Genomic DNA, 18264 nt, shown 5'->3' with positions numbered 1-18264 from the left:
GAGCCCACACTGCTCTGGGCTCCAGAGCTCTACCTTCTCCTAGTCTCCATCCAAGGCCTTGGCAATTTGCCAATGATAGTTCCCGCTTCCTGCCCAGGGGGAGGTTGTGAGGCTGGGAGTGTATTACAACTTTCTTTGTCTCTGCCTGACCTCCAAGGGCTCCCTTCTCTCAGAGATCTCAGAGCCCGCTGGTCCTTGAGTTTGTTCAGCTGCAGAGGCGCTCCTGGTCAGTTCAGTCACAGACTGTGGAATGAGGTTTTTTTTTTTCTTTTTTTCATTTAAAAAACTTCCAGGTGATTGAAACTTCACCTTCTGGTCTGATCCTCTAGATATTTATTTTATATTCTCGACAGTCAGAGGCTGAAGATAAGAGAATAAAAGTTCAGCAGTGGTCTACTCATCGTAGAATCCGTGAAGTGCACTCATCTTTTCATGGTGTTAGGCAAAGGCTCTCAGGGGATGGAAGACACATCTATCTTCCTCTTGGGGGCCTGGGCACTTTGCTGGCCCTGGACAAGAGGACCTGCTATCTACCCAATAAGGCAGAACCTAATATCTGAAATCAACATTAGCACAGCCAAGAGGGGCCAAAGCCTTCCTAGTGAGATGCAGTAATTTGCTGTCAGAGAGCTGGAAGCCATTTCAACCCAGATATAAGGTCAGGACTCTGAGAGCCACCACTTACTCAACACAGCAACCAGAAAGAAAAGCGCCCCCCCCACCCCCCCCACCCCCCCCCACCCCCCCGCAAGGATGGAACTTGTGGAATGCATCACGCTTTCCTTCCTGCTGCTTGTAGATCATTGATCAACAATCTATGGATGATAAGACTCAGTTTTCCCCCAAGAGCACTCTGCAGGGGAGAGGACTTTCCCAAACTCACTTTCAATAAACACAAGAATCCATTGTCTCTCTCCTAACGGAAGGCTTTGATGCTTTACTGAGAGCAAAACATTGCACCAATTCCCCACAGCTAGTGACATCTTCAAAAGATGGAAGAATAAGGCAAAAGGATGTTTATCTTCGAAGAGGCCAGGAGGAGAAACTGTGAAATATGAACAGCTGTGAGGAAGACTTCTTAATGCCTAGGATTTGAAATGCGAAAGTTCTCTCGGGACTGACGGACATTTTACAGTCGTGAGGTTATAACGCTTACTTCCTTCAGTACCCTGGCCTGCCTCAGACATCCCTACTGAGAACCTGACTGACTGACTGACTGACCAGCAAGGGTACTGTTTGCTTTAAGAAAAAGGAGGCCCAGAAAATGGTAGTACTTCTATTTTCCTTAGTTCACCCTTAGTTATTTGTGTTTTAACTTTTCAGGTTTAGGTAGAATATCGATTCTCTACAATTAACCCCTAAAATAATCTACTAGTGAAATACTAAGTTATATACATCAATGGTAATTGTCACATCCTGCTTGTTAGAATCTACTGATTTCAACAGATACAGGGATTAGAAGTATTAACAGGGAATTCTATAATATCTTATAAAAGTAGCAAAGTGAGCCAAGAATTCTGCCTTGTTACCCAACGTCTAACTAAAGCAACTACAAGAATTTGGTTCAAAGAATGCTTTGTCAAGCGTAAGTCCACATATGTACTTGGTCTGTACCTTGGACAACTCCATGCCCGGCCCACACTGCTTGCAGAGGACACAATTTCCAGACCGATCCTTGAATTCCTGCTGCCTGCAGTCTCCGGTTTCACACATCGCTTTACATAGCTGGAAAAGAAAAATGGTTCCCAAAATGTTAATCTGCAGCTCCATGCCTCAGGCTGTTTGCAAGAAAGGAATGACACACAGTGAGAGCAAAAACTGCCTTAGCGTGGGGTTCACTTCAGTTTCTGATTTTAGAAGAACCGCTGCTCTCTGAATGAGTCCACGGGACAAGTCAACCTATGACAAATCCTTCCTAGCCCAGAGAATATTCACTCATCCCATAACCAGGGACCCCTTGTTCTAGACTTAAATACTCTACTATCTGTTATTTTTCTGGTTATCTCTAACATGCTTTATGAAGAAGTAACCCTGTAGGGAACCCAGGGCTTTTACTGCCTGAAAATTTCTGAATTAAAACCAACCAACAACCTTTTATGATCTTAAGGGAATCTAAACATACATAATGCATACACCGGTGAGACGGATTCAGACCATCACAGGAACTCCAGGGTCTCAAGATGTAGCCCAGGCTGGCCTCAAATTCCCAGCCCTCATGCCTCCTCTCCCCAAGGGCTGCCACCTGGTTGGATGGAGATTCCAGGTGCACTATGCTCACTTGGAGATGCTCTTTAAAACTCCTATCTGACAACCATGAGCTCACACCTCCCGAGGGAGGTGGCAGAGACGACAAACGGCCAGCTCTGGACTCTTCCAGACAGAAGTGCTGTGTGAACCCGAACTCACATCCTCACTGATGGCCATCCAGCCTTTCCTGGGCCTGAACAGTGTGCTTTAGCTCAGAGCATAGACCTTACCTAGAAAAATCACACCGGGATCAAAAACAAGGCAATAAGTAAATTCCCCCAATTCATTCGCTTAATTGATTTAGCGACATCTATCTATCTACTAAACACAAGTTCACATTGTTACTGTCATTCTATAAATATGTGCTTATTTGCCTTTTTCTAACATCTATTAATTTATTTACATACTTATTTGTGTGTGTCTGTAGTGCTCACGCAACAGCACTCATGGAGGTCAGGGGAAATTTGTGGGAGTCCATTCTCTCCCTCCACCATGTGGGTCCCACGCATCAAACGGAAGTCATCAGGCTTGAAGGCAAGTGTTCCTGCCCACTGAGCCATCTCGCTGGCCCTTATTTACTGATGGACAGTGTCCTATTGAGAAACTTAGTATCAGGCTGGGAATGTAGCTCAGATGGTAGAATTGCCCGCCTAACATGAATGAAGTCCTGGGTTCAGTCCATAGCACTGTAACCCTATGTGGTAGGGTGAATGCCTATAATGGTAGCATTGGGGAGGTGCAGGGAGGATCAGAAGTTCAAGGTCATCCTTGGCTAATGAGTTCAAGACCAACTTGAGCTACATAACGTTGTCTTTCATAGTAACATAAAATCATGTGTCTCTATAAAAAAATGAAAATAGAAGTGATTTGTTTAAAGAAATAAGGGACATATGAGAGGGGGGAAGGCGAAAAGAGGGAGGGCGGAGAAGAGGGTGACTTCAACATATCATATAACCTGTACAAAAGTTGAACAACAACTAAGTAAAAATTTAAAAAATACACTTATAAGGTTATCTTAAAATGAGAACATAGCTCAAATGGTGGAGGGTTTGCTTAGCATTCGCAAAGACCCAAGCTTGATCCCCAGCACCATGTAATATGGGTGTGGCCATCTGTGCTGGCAACCCAAGCACCTCGGCAGGAAGACCAGTTCAAGGCCATTCTCAGCTGTGTAGCAAGCTCAAGGTCATCACAACAACTGGAGACCCTATCTACGAATAACAAAAATAACAATTACCTGCTGAGCTGTAAGAAGACAGGAAACTTCTTTTTTTAATTATTATTTATTGACTGAGAAGTTCTCAGGATGAACATTCGTGAAGTCATACACAGAGCAGCCTTGTTAATGGTGTTTCAGAAGACCACTGGCTCCGCCTTTTACCTTAAGCAGGGACACCCTCATTAACTTAGTCGATGACCATTTTGCTGCTCTAAATTAAAGCTAAGTCTTTAGAGATCCTGTGAGGACAGCTTCCATCAACCTTACATCTACATATCACACAGATCATATTGACCAATCACACCACAGTGCCGGAAGCCAGAGCTCCCATCATGTCTGCCAATCAAAAGCCTCCGCCTCCAGGCCAGTGGGAAGGAGAAGCCATGGGAGGCTCAGAACTAGAAAATCCTCTGTGGGTAGAAGTCTAACAGACCATAGCTCCGGACAGAAGTTTCCCTTTTGCCCCAGATAAATGTAATCTCCTTGAGGAAGAAATTCTACCTCTGTCCCAGGCCATGTACTGGACAACTGTAAGGCCAGAAAGGAGGCTTTCCTCATGGCTACATGGCTTCCTCACAGACTCAGGCTCCGGGCTGACTTACACTGACTTCACCTTCTAAGACCTTGGGTCCTGTCTCCAAGGTTAATAGCTCTCTCTATAGGTGTAGGTCCTTATTATATCCCAGATTAAATAAATGTCGATTCTACTGGATACCTCACGATAGATGCAAATATCACATCAAATAGATTTCGTCTGTTCTGGACTGGAGATGTAGTTCAGTGGTACATTAGGTACCTAGCATGCACAAGGCCCTGAATTCAATCCAACAAAACAACAACCAACTATTCCAACTTCTTCACTAACTGTGTGGATTCTGGAAATCAGCATAGAATCTATGGTCTTCTTAGCTCTAAGCCAGGGGTTCTCAACCTGTAGGTCGCGACCCTTTCGGGAGGGGAGGGCTGAAAGACCCTTTCACAGGGGTTGCATATTAGATATCCTACCCATCAGATATTTATATTATCCTTCATAACAGTAGCAAAATTACGCTTAGGAAGTAGTAACAAAAATAATTTTATGGTTGGAGAGTCCCCACAACACGAGGAACTCTAGTAAAGAATCTCTGCATGAGAGAACTATGCTTATAAACCCAAAATAATGTCATTAGCCTAATGTAACATGAGGAGTGACGTGGCAACTCGCCCTATGACTCTACCTAGATTTACGTGAGATAATTTCAACACCTGTGGCAAACTTCCTGGCTCAACAGCACTGCCTAAATACAAAAGAGAGCAGGCATAATTTGGAAAAAAATTAAAAAACAATGATTTCATGAATAGAAAATAGTCTTGGTAGTATTATTTTTGTTTGTTTTGAGAAAGGATCTTGCTACACAGCCCAGGCTGGTCTCGAACCTGCAATCTTCCTGCCTCGCCTTCGAGGGCTGGGATTTTGGTACTCATAATCCTGAGGCCACTATATGAATTCTTTCTCCATGTTCCTATGAAAGAAAGAAGAGTGTACTTACCAAACAGCCTAGGACAAGCATGGTGACGAGGAGCACTCTCCCTTGCTCAAGCAGGACCCTTGAAGCCATGGCTCTCATCAGACGTGTTTATCCCTGAAGACAAAACAAGGAGAAGAAGGGAGACACAGTTAGCACTCAGAGTCTTAGGGAGCACTCTTATACAGTGATATGACCACCATTTTCCCTAATACAAGGCACTGAATATTACTTATTTTTTTTAAAAGAACCATTGCATTTTATTTATGTATGCATGTTTTTCCTGCATGAATAAGGCCAACAGGGTAATAACAGTTACAAAACAACATTTCTAAGCACCAGTGTGTATCTAGCATACTAATTTGCTTACGCCAGAGACCTTCTCAACCTTCCTAATGCCACACGACCCTTTCATACAGTTCCTCATGTTGTGGTGATCCCCAACCATAAAATTATTTCATTGCTATCTCCTAACTGTAATTTTACTGCTGTTATGAACTATATAATGTAAATATCTGTATTTTCAACAGCCTTAGGCTGAACAACCCATGAAAGGGTTGTTCGAAGTTGTTCATCCCTTAAAGGGCTGAGACCTATAGGCTAACAACCACTATTCTAGACCATCAATATATCATTTTTTAGAGATGGGGAAATGACATAAACCATCTCCCCAACCATCTCCCTAAATGATCTCCCCACAAACCATGAGGTTTCTGTTTTTGATTTATTTTTGAGATAAGGCAGGTCTTGAATTCATCTCCTGTTGCCTCAGTCTCCCCAACGGTTGGGATTAGAGATCTGCTTCAACCACGCCCAGTTCAGGATAAACTTCAATCAATGGTGGCCATGGTTCCTGGTCCCACTGCCAACAGGGAGCATCACAGGCAGCTGTGTGAAAAAGAACAAGCCCCTTGGCCTGTGGGGAATAAGCCTCCTGCAAGGCAAACGTCCCAGCAGGATAGGGAGCCCTCCAGCACAGTGGGAGAGCTTCCGGAACATGAGAACTGCTACCAAGTATTAGCAACCACTGCCCATCATGTTATGGTGCTTAAAAAAATACTTTTTTTTACCTCTTTGAGACTTTCATACATGTATGAAATTCATTTTGATCATATTTCCACCCCACTCCTTCTCCTAACTCCTCCCAGATCCACTCCCACTCTCCACCTCTCCCAATTTTGGGTCTTTTTAAAAATAAAAGTAATGCATCATGTCTAATTTGTGCTGCTCATGCGCTAATGGCTGTGAAGCGACCCACTGGACAGCAGACCGACCCTCAAAGGAAACCAGCTCTCCCTCCCTAAGAGTCCTCAGCTGGCAATAGCTTCTTGGTTAGAGGTGGGGGCTATACGGGAATGTTGAATGGTGTGACCCTTGTGCAGGTCTTTCACAGGCTAGCCCCACTGCTGTGAGCTCACTAGTACGGCAGTCTCATCATTTCCAGAAGACACTTTTCACCCCAGTTCCCACCTCCGTCCCTTGGAGCTTTCCTATTCTGTCTTCTTTGATGGTCTCTGAGCCTTGTGGGAACGTATGTGATACAGATGTCCCAAATGTGGCTGGAAACTCCATAGACAATTATTCTCTGTACTTCAACCAGAGACTTAACTATTTCTGTGTTAACTGCCACCTACTGCGCAAAGAGACTTCTCCAATGAGGTCTGAGGACTGTATAGAGCTATGGATACAGAGATATGGATTTGTAGGGCTGGATCACATCCTTAGTGATAGTTATCGCTGATCCAACTCCCTTTTCTGCCCAACCTGAATCTATCTCTCCACCTAACATCCTTCCCTGTTGCTTCCTCTTTCCTCTTCATTTTACTTATGTGTGACTATCCCCCTCCTGATATCATGAACTCATCAAGGCCGAGAAATACAAATTACTGTTTCTGTATAATCGTCTGTAAGTCTGAAGATTCTCTAGTTTACCAAAATGTCCACACTGTAAACATCTTCTAACCACCCAGCATCCATGTCTACGGAACAGGTACAGAGAAACTGCCCCTCGTCACACCAAGCAGGCTAATGGTATCAGAGCTAGGCCAGAACATGGAGGTATGGGAATCCAAAGTGCCGGGCTGGCCACATCTCGCCAGCTGCACTGTGGAGGCTCTTACAAATGAAGTCACTCAGCCTGCTCATTTGCGTGAATGAGTACTAATGCAGATGTGTCCCAACTGGCCTAGCTTGGCAGGGACAGGAATAGAACAGGTGCTGGAGATGCACACCCCTGGCGCTTGCTGAAAATAAATTAAAATAAAAAAAAAAAAACTGTGCTGTGTGTACATGGCAAAGGGGCCTTAGAGGCAGCAGCTTAGGAAAGCAATGCCCAGGGGACTCTAAATCAGCTAGGCTGGGCAGACCTGTAGAGCAGTCTCTAAACAGCATTGCCCTAGCTTAACTGTCAAAGATCTGGAACCCTGTGAATGTAGTCTGGGTACTTTGGCATGATGTACCCTGGACTGAACCTCCCAGCATTCGTAATTGCTTACTTCTCTTCCTTGTCTCTGGTAAACACTTTCTTTAGCCAAGGCAATGTGTGTGTGTGTGTGTGTGTGTGTGTGTGTGTGTGTGTGTATTCATTCTTTATGCATATGAGTGTTTTGTACTCATGGATATGTACCATGCATGTTCCTGGTGTGTGTGTGTGTGTGTATGTATATACATATATAGTCATTCTTTATGCATATGAGTGTTTTGTACTCATGGATGTGTACCATGCATGTTCCTGGTATGTGTGTGTGTGTGTATGTATTTACATATATATTAATCCTTTATGCATATGAGTGTTTTGTACTCATGGATGTATACCATGCATGTTCCTGGTGCCTCCTGATCCTGGAGTTACAAGCAGTTACAAGAGCTACCATGTGGGTGCTGAGACCTGAATTCAGATCCTCTGCAAGAGCAACAAATGCTTTTAACTGCTGAAGCATCGCTCCAGACCCCATGCCCGGGCTTTTGAAAACAATTTTCAGTGTTATGAAGGACACCCCTGGAACATTAGCCAATCTGTCAGCATTGAGTCCATACTGAGGTGAGCTGATCCAGAGCCAAGCACGGGTCGGCCATCACGTGTGAGAACACATTTTCTCATCTCCTCTTTCCACTGTGTGCCTGGCCTCCCTTCTCATATCCCATCACCTACCAGTCATGTCTGTTTGCCCCCAGTCAGGGTTTGGAAACTCGATTGCCAGGACATCAATTTCGGTCCAGAATTGTAACTCACATAAAGTATGGGCCTGATCTATGCTACATGAAGAATAAGTTGGGGATAATATTTTGCTGTTGTTGTTTTGTTTGTTTGTTTTGGGAGACAGGGCTTCTCTATGTAGCCTGGCCATCCCCGACCTCAAAGATTCTCCTGCCTCTGCCTCCCAAGTACTGAGATTAAAGGCGTGTGTGTGCCACCACCACCTGGTGAGATGATAGTTTATCCCTCAGAGTTGTAAAGGATGAAACAATATAAGTGAAAAATACATGCCAAGATAACATAAGACCAAAATATAAGTGACTGGAAGAGGACAAACTCCAGGTAAAGGAACTCATTCTTGGACATAGGGCTCAGATTTGGGCAAATTTCAAATTCTGGATTTCTGAGCCAGGGATGATTAACCTCAGGCAGCAGTCGTCTTTAGGAAGGGGAAGCTGTTAATTATATCCTAGCCTAAACAAGAAGTAGCATCTGAGAACCATCTGCATATTTAATCTGGTAAATGGTGTAGGATGGTCTTCTGTCTATGTGTTACTTTCATTGGTTAAATAAAGAGACTGCCTTGGCTTTTTGATAGGGCAGAAAATTAGTTGGGTGGAGTAGACAGAACAGAATTCTGGGAGGAAGAAAGTGGAGGCAGAGAGAGCCGCCATGGAGCCAGCTACCAGGTCAGACATGCTGAATCTTTCCCGGTAAGCCACGACCTCGTGGTGAATACAGATTATTAGAAATGGGTTGAATCAAGATGTAAGAATTAGCCAAGGAGAGGCTAGAACTAATGGGCCAGGCAGTATTTAATTAATACAATTTCCATGTGGTTATTTCAGGGGCAAAGCTAGCCGGGTGGCGGACACCGCCTGCTCCTCCATACTACAGGTAAATTCTCAAAGCATATGCCTGGGGGGATGCTTAGAATAATCTGCATAATCTTTGACAGAATGAATCATTGGTTTTCTCTATTCTTCCATCTCTGCTTTATTTTATTTTACTTTTGGTTTTGGAGGTCGAGTGTCACTGTGTAGGCCAAACTCACAGCAAACCTCCTGCCTCATCCTCCCTATTGCAGAACGTATAAGCACAAGCCACCACACTCAGCCCCTATTTTTCTAGCTCTCAAAAACTACTCCTTAACCCTCAGATAAAGTGGATGGAACAGGGCTGGAGAAATGACTCAGCGGTTAAGAGCACTGACTGCTCTTCCAAAGGTCCTGAGTTCAATTCCCAGCAACCACATGGTGGCTCACAACCATCTGTAATGAGGTCTGGTTCCCTCTTCTGGCCTGCAGGCACACATGTAGACAGAATATTGTATACATAATAAATAAATATAAAAAAGTGGATGGAACAGGTAAGTTTTCATCTAGCAAGACCATACTAACATTATGTAGCAAAGCAGGGTTCGACCCATGAATTTTTCTAATATGCAATAAGACAGAACATTCAAGAAATGGGAGGAGACGAAAGCAAATCCACAAGCTTACTGCTTATAAAAATCGCCATGGAAACGAAGCCTATGCGATAAATGCAAATGCTTACAATGGAGCAGGGGCTTAGAAATACTGCTAGTCCCGCACACTAGCAGAAGAAAACACAGAAAGTTAGGACACCATTTTCAAGCAGGACAATAAGCCTCAGCTGGTGGCTACTCTGAATCTCACCCTAACTTCCCTGTATTCAGAAAATCCTTACTGCAAGGGAGCTGGAATCTCTGGCAGCCTAGGAGGAAGCTTGCAGAGGTATGCAAAAGTTAGAGCAATGTGCACACTGGAAGGGAAGGGAGAGTGACTTCTCTTCCAAATAACAAAATGTTTGCGACCAAAAACTCTACAGACGTTAAGATTTTGTGCTGCCAAATACAACGATTCAAATTCTCCCAAGTTCAAAATCAACAAAGGCCACTGTCAGGCTTCTAGCTCTGTTTGCTTTGTTTTAACAGAACTTGACCCGCGGCAGGGTTTTCCTCAGATGAAGTCTCTTTTATTTCTTGAGTTGTAAACTCAATCATGCTTGCTCTGGGGAGATGTCGGGATTCTCAAAATGTTCACTCAATAAATACACCGATAATAAATGGTGTACTTTTTCTGAAATCTATTGACTGTTTATCCTAAGATACAAGTAGAACAATCAGGGCATCATTGGCCACAAGTGCTCAAACACAGTTGCTCCAGGCCTGTGCACAGCCATCCCTACGCCACAGCTGTTTAAATTTGTATTTTGGAAGGAAGCCTGGGTTGATTCCAAAAAGGTCTTTATACCATTTGGAGTGTCCTCCTTCAGAGGCTGTCTCCGTTCATTCAGAATTTCCTCGTGAGACCCCTCCAAACTTCTTTTATTTTATTTTTTTATGAGAAGCTCAATAACCGCAGCCTCGTATAATTGCTGGCTTGATGGATGGTTCTTCTTTTCAAACCCTGAGTTTTCAGCCTATAGTTAAAAAGTCTATGCTTTGCAATGTGTGGACGAGAAGACAGCCCAGCTCTGTTTAAACACCGTGCGTTCAAATGTAAACACTTTCAACAAATAAAGCATGATGAATGAACTGGATCTTAGCCTGCTCAGCAGAGGCAATTCTGTCCGGACTGCCTTGTTTGTCTTTTCCTTCAACTGGGGTTTCCTTCGTGAAGCCTATGACATCCCCTAGTCACCTGCTGCGGGCCACATGTACTTCACTGTTCTGTGGCCTCTGCCCACTGGCTGGCAGCTGCTGACTCATTCGCTTGGAGTGTCCGCTTAGCCCAGGAGGACATTCTTAGCCAGCCGGGTTCAGCACCGGAGGAACTTGACGGTTTTCAATACTGATTTGTCAGATTTAAAGCCATTTGGAATTCTGTGATTGAATTGAAGATGCACGGAGCTTTCCGGCTGTGCCGTGGCTACGTGTGGGGTGGAGCTAGCTGGTCTAGAGGATTGAACTAAAGTGAGCCTGGGCTCACAGATTTAAACAAGTAGATTACACTAACGTACTAAGGAGGACATGCAAAGTCACATGTTCTTTGTCTTTGGGCTCACAGTTCATTTGAACTCTCAAATATACATGAATTAAGCTCTGAATCATTTCATCATCTGCATTGATGTTCTGGGCTTTTGGAGGGCTTTAAAAACTCATTTTAGAGGCTAGAAAGATGGCTCAGCAGTGGTTAAGAGCACTCAAGAGCACTGGTTGCTCTTCCGGGGGACCAGGGTTCAATTCCCAGCCACCATACAGCAGCTCTCAGCTATCTGTAACTCCAGTCCCAGGGTATCTGACACCATTTCCTGACCTCTGCAGGTACTACAATATGCACTTGCTACACTGACATGCATGCAAGCAAAACACCCACACAGCCATACATAAAATAAAAATAAAGCTTAAAGAAAGCTTTAAACATTTTTATAGGAGTCTGGAAGATGGCTCAGTAGGTAAGAGTGCTTGCTCTGCCAACATGAGGACCTGAGTTCAGATTCCTAGCACCCACATAAACACACACACACACACACACACACACACAAGGTGTGACCACAAGTCCCTGTAACCCAGTGTGGGGATCGGAGACGGTGGATCACAGCTGTCTGGTAGTTTGCCTGAAAAAACAATCTTCCGGTTCAGTGAGAGGTCATGTCCCCAGGGAATAAGGTAAATGGTAATAAAGATATTCAACTGTCTTCTAGCCTCCACAAGTCTACACAGACGCGCGCACACACACACACACACACACACACACACAACTTGCACATTAGCAATCCGCCTCATACAAGTCTACGGGGAAAGTCATTTTACACTGTGGTTACTGCCATCTCCAGTGCGTAAGAGTTCGTATCTGTTGGCTTCAGATTAAAATCCAGCCTGGACCCACCATTCATCACTTCCACCAAAGAAACAGTTTCTACAACTGTCCAGAAAATATTAGCATACCATCTCATGAGTTAACATCGACCATGGAAAAGAAAATTCTAAAGTCAATAAAGTCATGCAGCCCTGATAATAAAGTAGGCGTCATAAGACATTTTCATTGATTAAAAAGAACTTACAGAGCTTTATGATAAGGCATTAATGCTAAGGCAATATTTTCACAACACACTTTTATATTTTATGTTCCTTTCACACCAACTCAACATGCAAAGTTTCGTTTTTGTTACCCATGCCTCCGAATCCTTCAGAACTGTCTTCTACATTTAGTACTTAATTCTTCGCCCCTCTAGATACATGTCTTCCTCCGCAGAAAACATCCCAAGCAAATCCTGAACTAATGTAATATAATCCTCCCTGTGCATATAAGAAGTTAATCATAAAATGACAACACAAAAATAAATTCTTGTTTACATAAGCTGTGTCTAACAATACCCATTTCCTGTGTGTATAAATTGCCTTGTCAAAAGACATGTCACTGAAGTAAAAATAAATCATATCTTCAGAAATAAATTGAATTAAACTGTTTCGTTTAGAGAAATACCCAACAGTGTTTATAGTTTTGTTTACCAACTGAGTTCTAGGCTTAGTGGTTAGTTTACTACTATTAAAACTGATAATAGGTTTTGGATGCCGCCAAACCTGAGAATATATCTGGTAACCCCAGTACTCAGTACTCGGAAGGCAGAAGGATTTAGCTCAAGGCCAGCCTGAGCAACAAAAGTTTGGGGCCAGGCTGAGCTACATGAAGAGACCCTTGAAATAACAGACTAACTCAGTTCAAGAAATGGCAAGGGGGCGCTGACAAGCCCGTGAGAGCTGGCTCCTCTCCTCCAGTCTATGGCATGCTCTGCTCATATGTGCTAGCAACTCTGGCATTCAATCCTTTTTGCACGGAATGAGAATGGATTCTGGGCTACAGATGGATCGTCTAAACGTTCCCCTTCGGCCCTCTCCCCCGCAGTTGCGCAGTAGGGCGTGGGCGCCAGCTGGGGGCTCTGGGTGCCTGCCCAGAGACACTGGAAAAAGTGAGAGGGTGGGTGGGCTAGGCGCGATCTGCACACGCACGCACATGTGCCTTACAAACACATCCTTCACGGACTAAACCCTAGCTAAGTCCTGTCACTCATGCTTTCGCCCCCCAAATGACTTGACTATCCTGGGTGCTTCTCCCGGCACGTGCGCCTCGGCTGGGCTGCGAGCCCTCCTGCCTGAGGCATCCTCCGCCCCTCGGCTCTGATCCCCCAGGCCAGCTGGGCCTCGCAGCGTTGCAGAAGCGTTGCAGAGACACCTACCTTTCTCTTGTCCTGCCCTGCTGCGCCCGACTGCAGTCCGAGGCTGGGGCGGTGCGAGGTGCTGACTAGACTGCACCGGGATCCAGAGCAGCCCTGCCGCCACTCAGCTCTGTAGCCCGGCAACCGCCGCTGCCGGAACCCGCCCCGCCCCTGCTCGCCGGGAGCCCCGCCCCCGGATCCCGCTCTCCTCCCAGAATCTCATCCCGCCTCTAGTTAGTCCCCGTGGTACAAAAAACCTAACCCAGGTACCTCACCACACTCCCTGCCCAAAGCTAGCCACTCCCACTGACGACGCCCCGCTTCTAATCTGTCACCATGCCCACCCCTCCAGTCCCAGACAACCCTTGGGTCTCACCCCACAGGTGCGGCCAGGCATGCCTTGGCTCTCCCAACCCCTGCCCTGGGCTCTAGTTGTGGGTTCTTTCGCATCAGGCTGCTTAGGCCAGTGGATGCAGGATGAACAGGGGAAGACTGAGTAGAGGAACTAAGACCATCAGGTTTCCTTAGGAGCAGGAAGAGAGCCTTCCTTTCACCTCTAGAGTATTTCCCCAGGATCTCTGTACTTTTCCTTTGCCGGATCACATCGCACCCAGAGCCTGTTTCTTCACGGGAGGGGCCAGAGAAGATGACAGCTGGATGACCCTCAGCTTGGGTCACCGAAGACTGTGAGGACTCAGCTCACATAACAGGGCCAGCTAACTGCATGATAACCTCCAGGAGCTGGACCTGGGGTGCCGGACTGCCAAGGACTACTCCTCCTCCTTGTTCAGGAACCTGGTCCAGGGGCTAGCATCACCATTAAACCTGAACCACTGGCCATGGGAAGGGGACATAGCAGAAGGCAGGTCCAGGCTCAGTGGCTTCCACGTACTGTGTGACGAGGTCATGTTTATAATTCTGAGCCTCGTTTGAGCATCTAGGAAGAAGGAGCTAGCGGTACCCACTTTATATTAAAATAGGTCTGTGCTGTGCCAAAGGAATGTGAGCCATCACTGCCCTGCGTGTTCAGTGATTGGTTCAGTGAGAAACGCCCTTCAAATCCAAGGAACCCCACATGACTTTAACGCAGAAGTACAGCGCTGTTTTCTTTGCTGATCTGACCTTCCCTAAGTCAACCGTGCTTCTCTGGGTATGGAATTTGCTTCTTGGAACCTCATTGGCTATCTTGCTGAGTGAATGTAAAAGTGGGTAGCTTTTATCATTTATCTCCCAAAACACAGCTTGTGACCCCACACTGCAAACAACGTGGCGGAGTACTAGGTACCCGTGAAGAAAACCTTACCACTCCTAAGCATCAACTTTAAAGGTGGAGACTTTGAATGTAACACACTCGGAACATAAATCCTGGAACGATTTATTTGGAGGTGGCTTACAGCGAATGTGCTTGAGTTTATTTGAATGTCAAGGCAAGGGTGCTTGTCCCTGACCCGTGCATCACTAACACTCTTGAGCACCCTGCTAAGGTGGTGAAGCCATCCACAGACTGTTTCTTTCCCCACCATGCCTCCATCTCTTGAGGGTGCCTCTTACTTTCTTGATAGCCCAGAGCCTCACATAGTTCGTTCATCCTTACCAAACTCAGCTTCTGCTTCCTCCTTTGCAAAATCTCTGGCACTCACTGTTCTTGTTCCTTTACCTCCTGCACAGTCTCCACCCCCACCTCAACTCCCCCAGAATACGGGCCACAGTCCCCCAACTTGCTCCCCAACCTGCGGTCTGTCTTTCTCAGCTGCCCCTGTTGGGAGGGGGCACTTCTATCCTCCCTGGATTAGCATGTAAAGATTTCCACACTTGGGCTCCACCCACGCTAGCAGCCTTATCTCCCTCTCGACCTCTAGCTTTATATTCTGACCAAACTGGTCTGCTTGCCTGGCCTCAACTGTGTCCTGCGTTTGCCCTTTCTGAGCTCCGGAAGCTTCCTCTCCATGCTCCTGCATCTTTTCTCATATTTCACGAAGTCTTGACTCCCACGTTTCCTCCTGATCCTCAACTCGACTTCCTCCCTTCCAAGGTGTGTGATCGTTTTAGCACTTGTCACAATCCTTGTAGCAAGATCTGTGGACTTCATGTTCTTCCTCGGGGAGTTAAAACACTTCCAGAGAAGAGGCAGATGTCGTCCCAGCGTGCGCCTCTGATAGCATCAACCACTGGGACAGATGCTAGCTAAATGGGTTTTGGTGGAATTTAATCTGCTGACCAGGAACTACCTTCTCCGACTTCAGCCAAGTGCCGCTGTCCTGTCCGCCTTCCTTTTGTACTCTGAGACAAGAACCCATTATCCAGCTAATTCGTTCTTGGATCCTTTCGCGTGTTTGATTGATCTTGCCAGTTAGCTTATTAGCTCGCTGTGCAGAGAGACCCAACTGTGAACACACCAGGCTTCGAGATCAAACAATCTGGTCTCAATGCCAACTTGGCACCCAATAGTTGTATGACCTTGAAGTAGTTAACCACTGGATACTTCCCTTCATCTGTAAAACAAGTCACTTCACTGGAAGATGATAAATAACACCGGGTATTAAAACTCCTAGGCTAGTACTTGGCAGAGAGTGCATGCTTAGTAAATGGTACCATTCACAGGTAGGACACTGGTCAATAAAATGACAGTAAATTACTGAAATAACAACTGACAATGGGAAGAGGAACATGAACCTCTACACTCTAGCCCTTACTTAAACAGTGTTCTCTCCTTTGCTTTGCTTGAGTGTTCCTAAGACCCACTAGCAGCACTCATCAGCCCTCAGGCTCACAACCGAGCACCGGATGGCCCTCTTAAAGAATCACAAGCTTTAGCTGAGTGTGGGGTCATGATGGGATGAGGCAGAAAGGTTGGAAGTTCAATGTCAACCTAGGCCACACAGTGAGACCCTGTCAAAAACAAAGAGAGAACGAGAAGAGATTGCTAGGTTCCTTCAGAATGAAACTTGTGCTTTGAATTCGGGCTGGGAACATTTTCCTCTCGTTAAGCACTGGATCTTCCCAACAGCTTGAGATTTTAAGTGGAAAAGCTAAGTCACTTGAGGATCTTAAAAAGAGGTATTGTTTTTAAGATTAGTTTTAAGGTAGGTTTTGTTGTTGTTTGAGACAGGGTCCTGTTATGTCATTGCATAGGGCTGGCTGGTTTAGAAGCCACTATGTAGACCAGGCTAGCCTTGTGTCTGCAGCATCTCCCAGCCTGGCCTCTGGAGTAGCAGGTTTATTAGCATATGCCACCACAAGCAGATTCTATGCTTGGCTTCTACATCTAGGTTTGGCAATGTCCAAGTATCATAGAACACACTTGTTTAGGCTCTTTTCATCCACAATGAAAAGTATTGGAGTAACATTACTTGTGACATTTCAGGAAGACCGCTCACTGGCCCCGTTGGCTCACTGACACCGTTCTTTGCTCATGGAAAGCTGCCTGACTCCTGGAGTTCCCACTATAAAACATGACTCCGTGGGAAAACAGACTAGAATGCTAGTTACATGAAAACAGTGGGTTTTTATCAGGCTACTTCATGGCATGGGGCACAGAGCAGATATTTATTGAAAATCAGTTGGATGAATGGCAGAAAGAGTTTGAGCTTCCAGCCTTGAGCCCCAGGACCCACATGGTAGAAGGAGAGGACCAACTCAAGCAAGCTGCCCTCTGGTCACCACACACACGTGGCACATGCTCACACCACCACTCTTCCACATACGCATGGACACAAATTAAATAAGCAAAATGTGTTCGAAATAACTGTCGAATGAATTAATTTGGAAGTTTGTAAATACAGGCCATAAAAACAGGGATGGGACTCCAAACCCAGTTATACATGTATTTTTAACAAGCCCTGCTGCCGATTAGAGTGGGAAATTGGGAGGACTGACGCCCAGAGGTGGAAGCCATGTTCAAAGTCACAGTAAGTTAATAATCGAGCCAGGATCAAATTCTGGGTTCCCCGAATCCTAACTTAATCTTTCCCTATGTAAGCCACTATGCAAAGGGGAAAGCGGCTATTTTAGTCAACCTTGGCACAATCACAGGGCAAACTTGTTTCAAGTTGGAGCCCTTGGATGGATACTCACAAGTTCATGACCTCTAACCCCCAAATAGATGGCCATCCACCCACTCTGCTCCTTGCCCTTCGCCACACAAGGCTAGATTAAGGAAGAGGCTGGCCAGGCTGCAGCCCATGGTGCCATGCTATTGGGTTACTCATATACTGGAGACAGCCAACAGGGGGGAAGAAAGCATATTATTGTTGGAAGAAAAAGCTTCTTAAAGTCACTTGACCTCCTGCTGGCCTCTCCTTCCCTTCTCATCAGAGATGGAAGTCACCGAGGGTGATAGTAAGTACCTTCTTAATCTAGGATATGAACCTTGGGCAGGCAAACTACACAAGGAAGGCTTTGGAAGCCAAACTTAATGGGTTGTGACGGCACAGAAGACGCCAGGGAGTCTCCCTATTTCCTCTCTTCATCCGTCTTATCCATTCCTCTAAACCAGACAAATGCAAGTGAAGGGACCAATCTTTAGAGGAGCTCAGACTCCTAAGTTTTCCCAGAATGTCCGGGAGAGGCACTGGCATTACAGAGGCAGTGTCTGACCAACCAGTGGGGGTGGCTGCCTGAGTTCAGTTCACTCTTAAAGGGAAGGTTTATGTTCAGAGTCCCTTTATGACTGAGAGTTTCTAAGCCTGCTAATTCTTATAAAATATGTCTAAAGAAAGACAAAAAATAGGACCCATTTTGTTTCCTTTGTTTGTTTTGGCCAAAATTTTAGGTACAGTGTTTGCTCACAGTGGAGTTCAGCTTTATGTAACTGGAGGAACAGCCTAGCCTGAGAACAAAGGATGCAAGATATGAAGTTAGATAGATGCTTGCACCTCACTGAATTAATCCCGTGACCCTGAACTTGTAATTCAACT

General features: G+C 45.5%; 1 protein-coding gene across 3 annotated transcripts in view; it reads right to left on the bottom strand.

Annotated features, from left to right (window-relative positions):
- Tnfrsf19 (TNF receptor superfamily member 19) overlaps nt 1-18264 on the bottom strand; it is an 87473-nt gene that overhangs the window by 64843 nt on the left and 4366 nt on the right. For 2 of the 3 annotated variants that reach the window (XM_041634246.1, XM_041634248.1), the window contains exons 2-3: nt 4996-5088; nt 1615-1725 (exon numbers count right to left, since the gene is read on the bottom strand). In XM_041634246.1, coding sequence (XP_041490180.1) covers nt 1615-1725; nt 4996-5073 — 189 coding nt within the window. In that variant the 5' untranslated portion in view covers nt 5074-5088. Of the gene's footprint in view, nt 1-1614; nt 1726-4995; nt 5089-13369; nt 13490-18264 lie in introns of those variants that run through there. The other variant, XM_041634245.1, reaches the window with a different exon arrangement.

The sequence above is a fragment of the Microtus oregoni genome, unplaced genomic scaffold, assembly GCF_018167655.1.
Source record: "Microtus oregoni isolate MIOR12 unplaced genomic scaffold, Mior012 000045F_ref0000178, whole genome shotgun sequence".
NCBI classification, from domain to species: domain Eukaryota; kingdom Metazoa; phylum Chordata; class Mammalia; order Rodentia; family Cricetidae; genus Microtus; species Microtus oregoni.
Note: the sequence above shows the minus strand (reverse complement) of the source record. Positions and strands in the feature narration are given on the sequence as shown.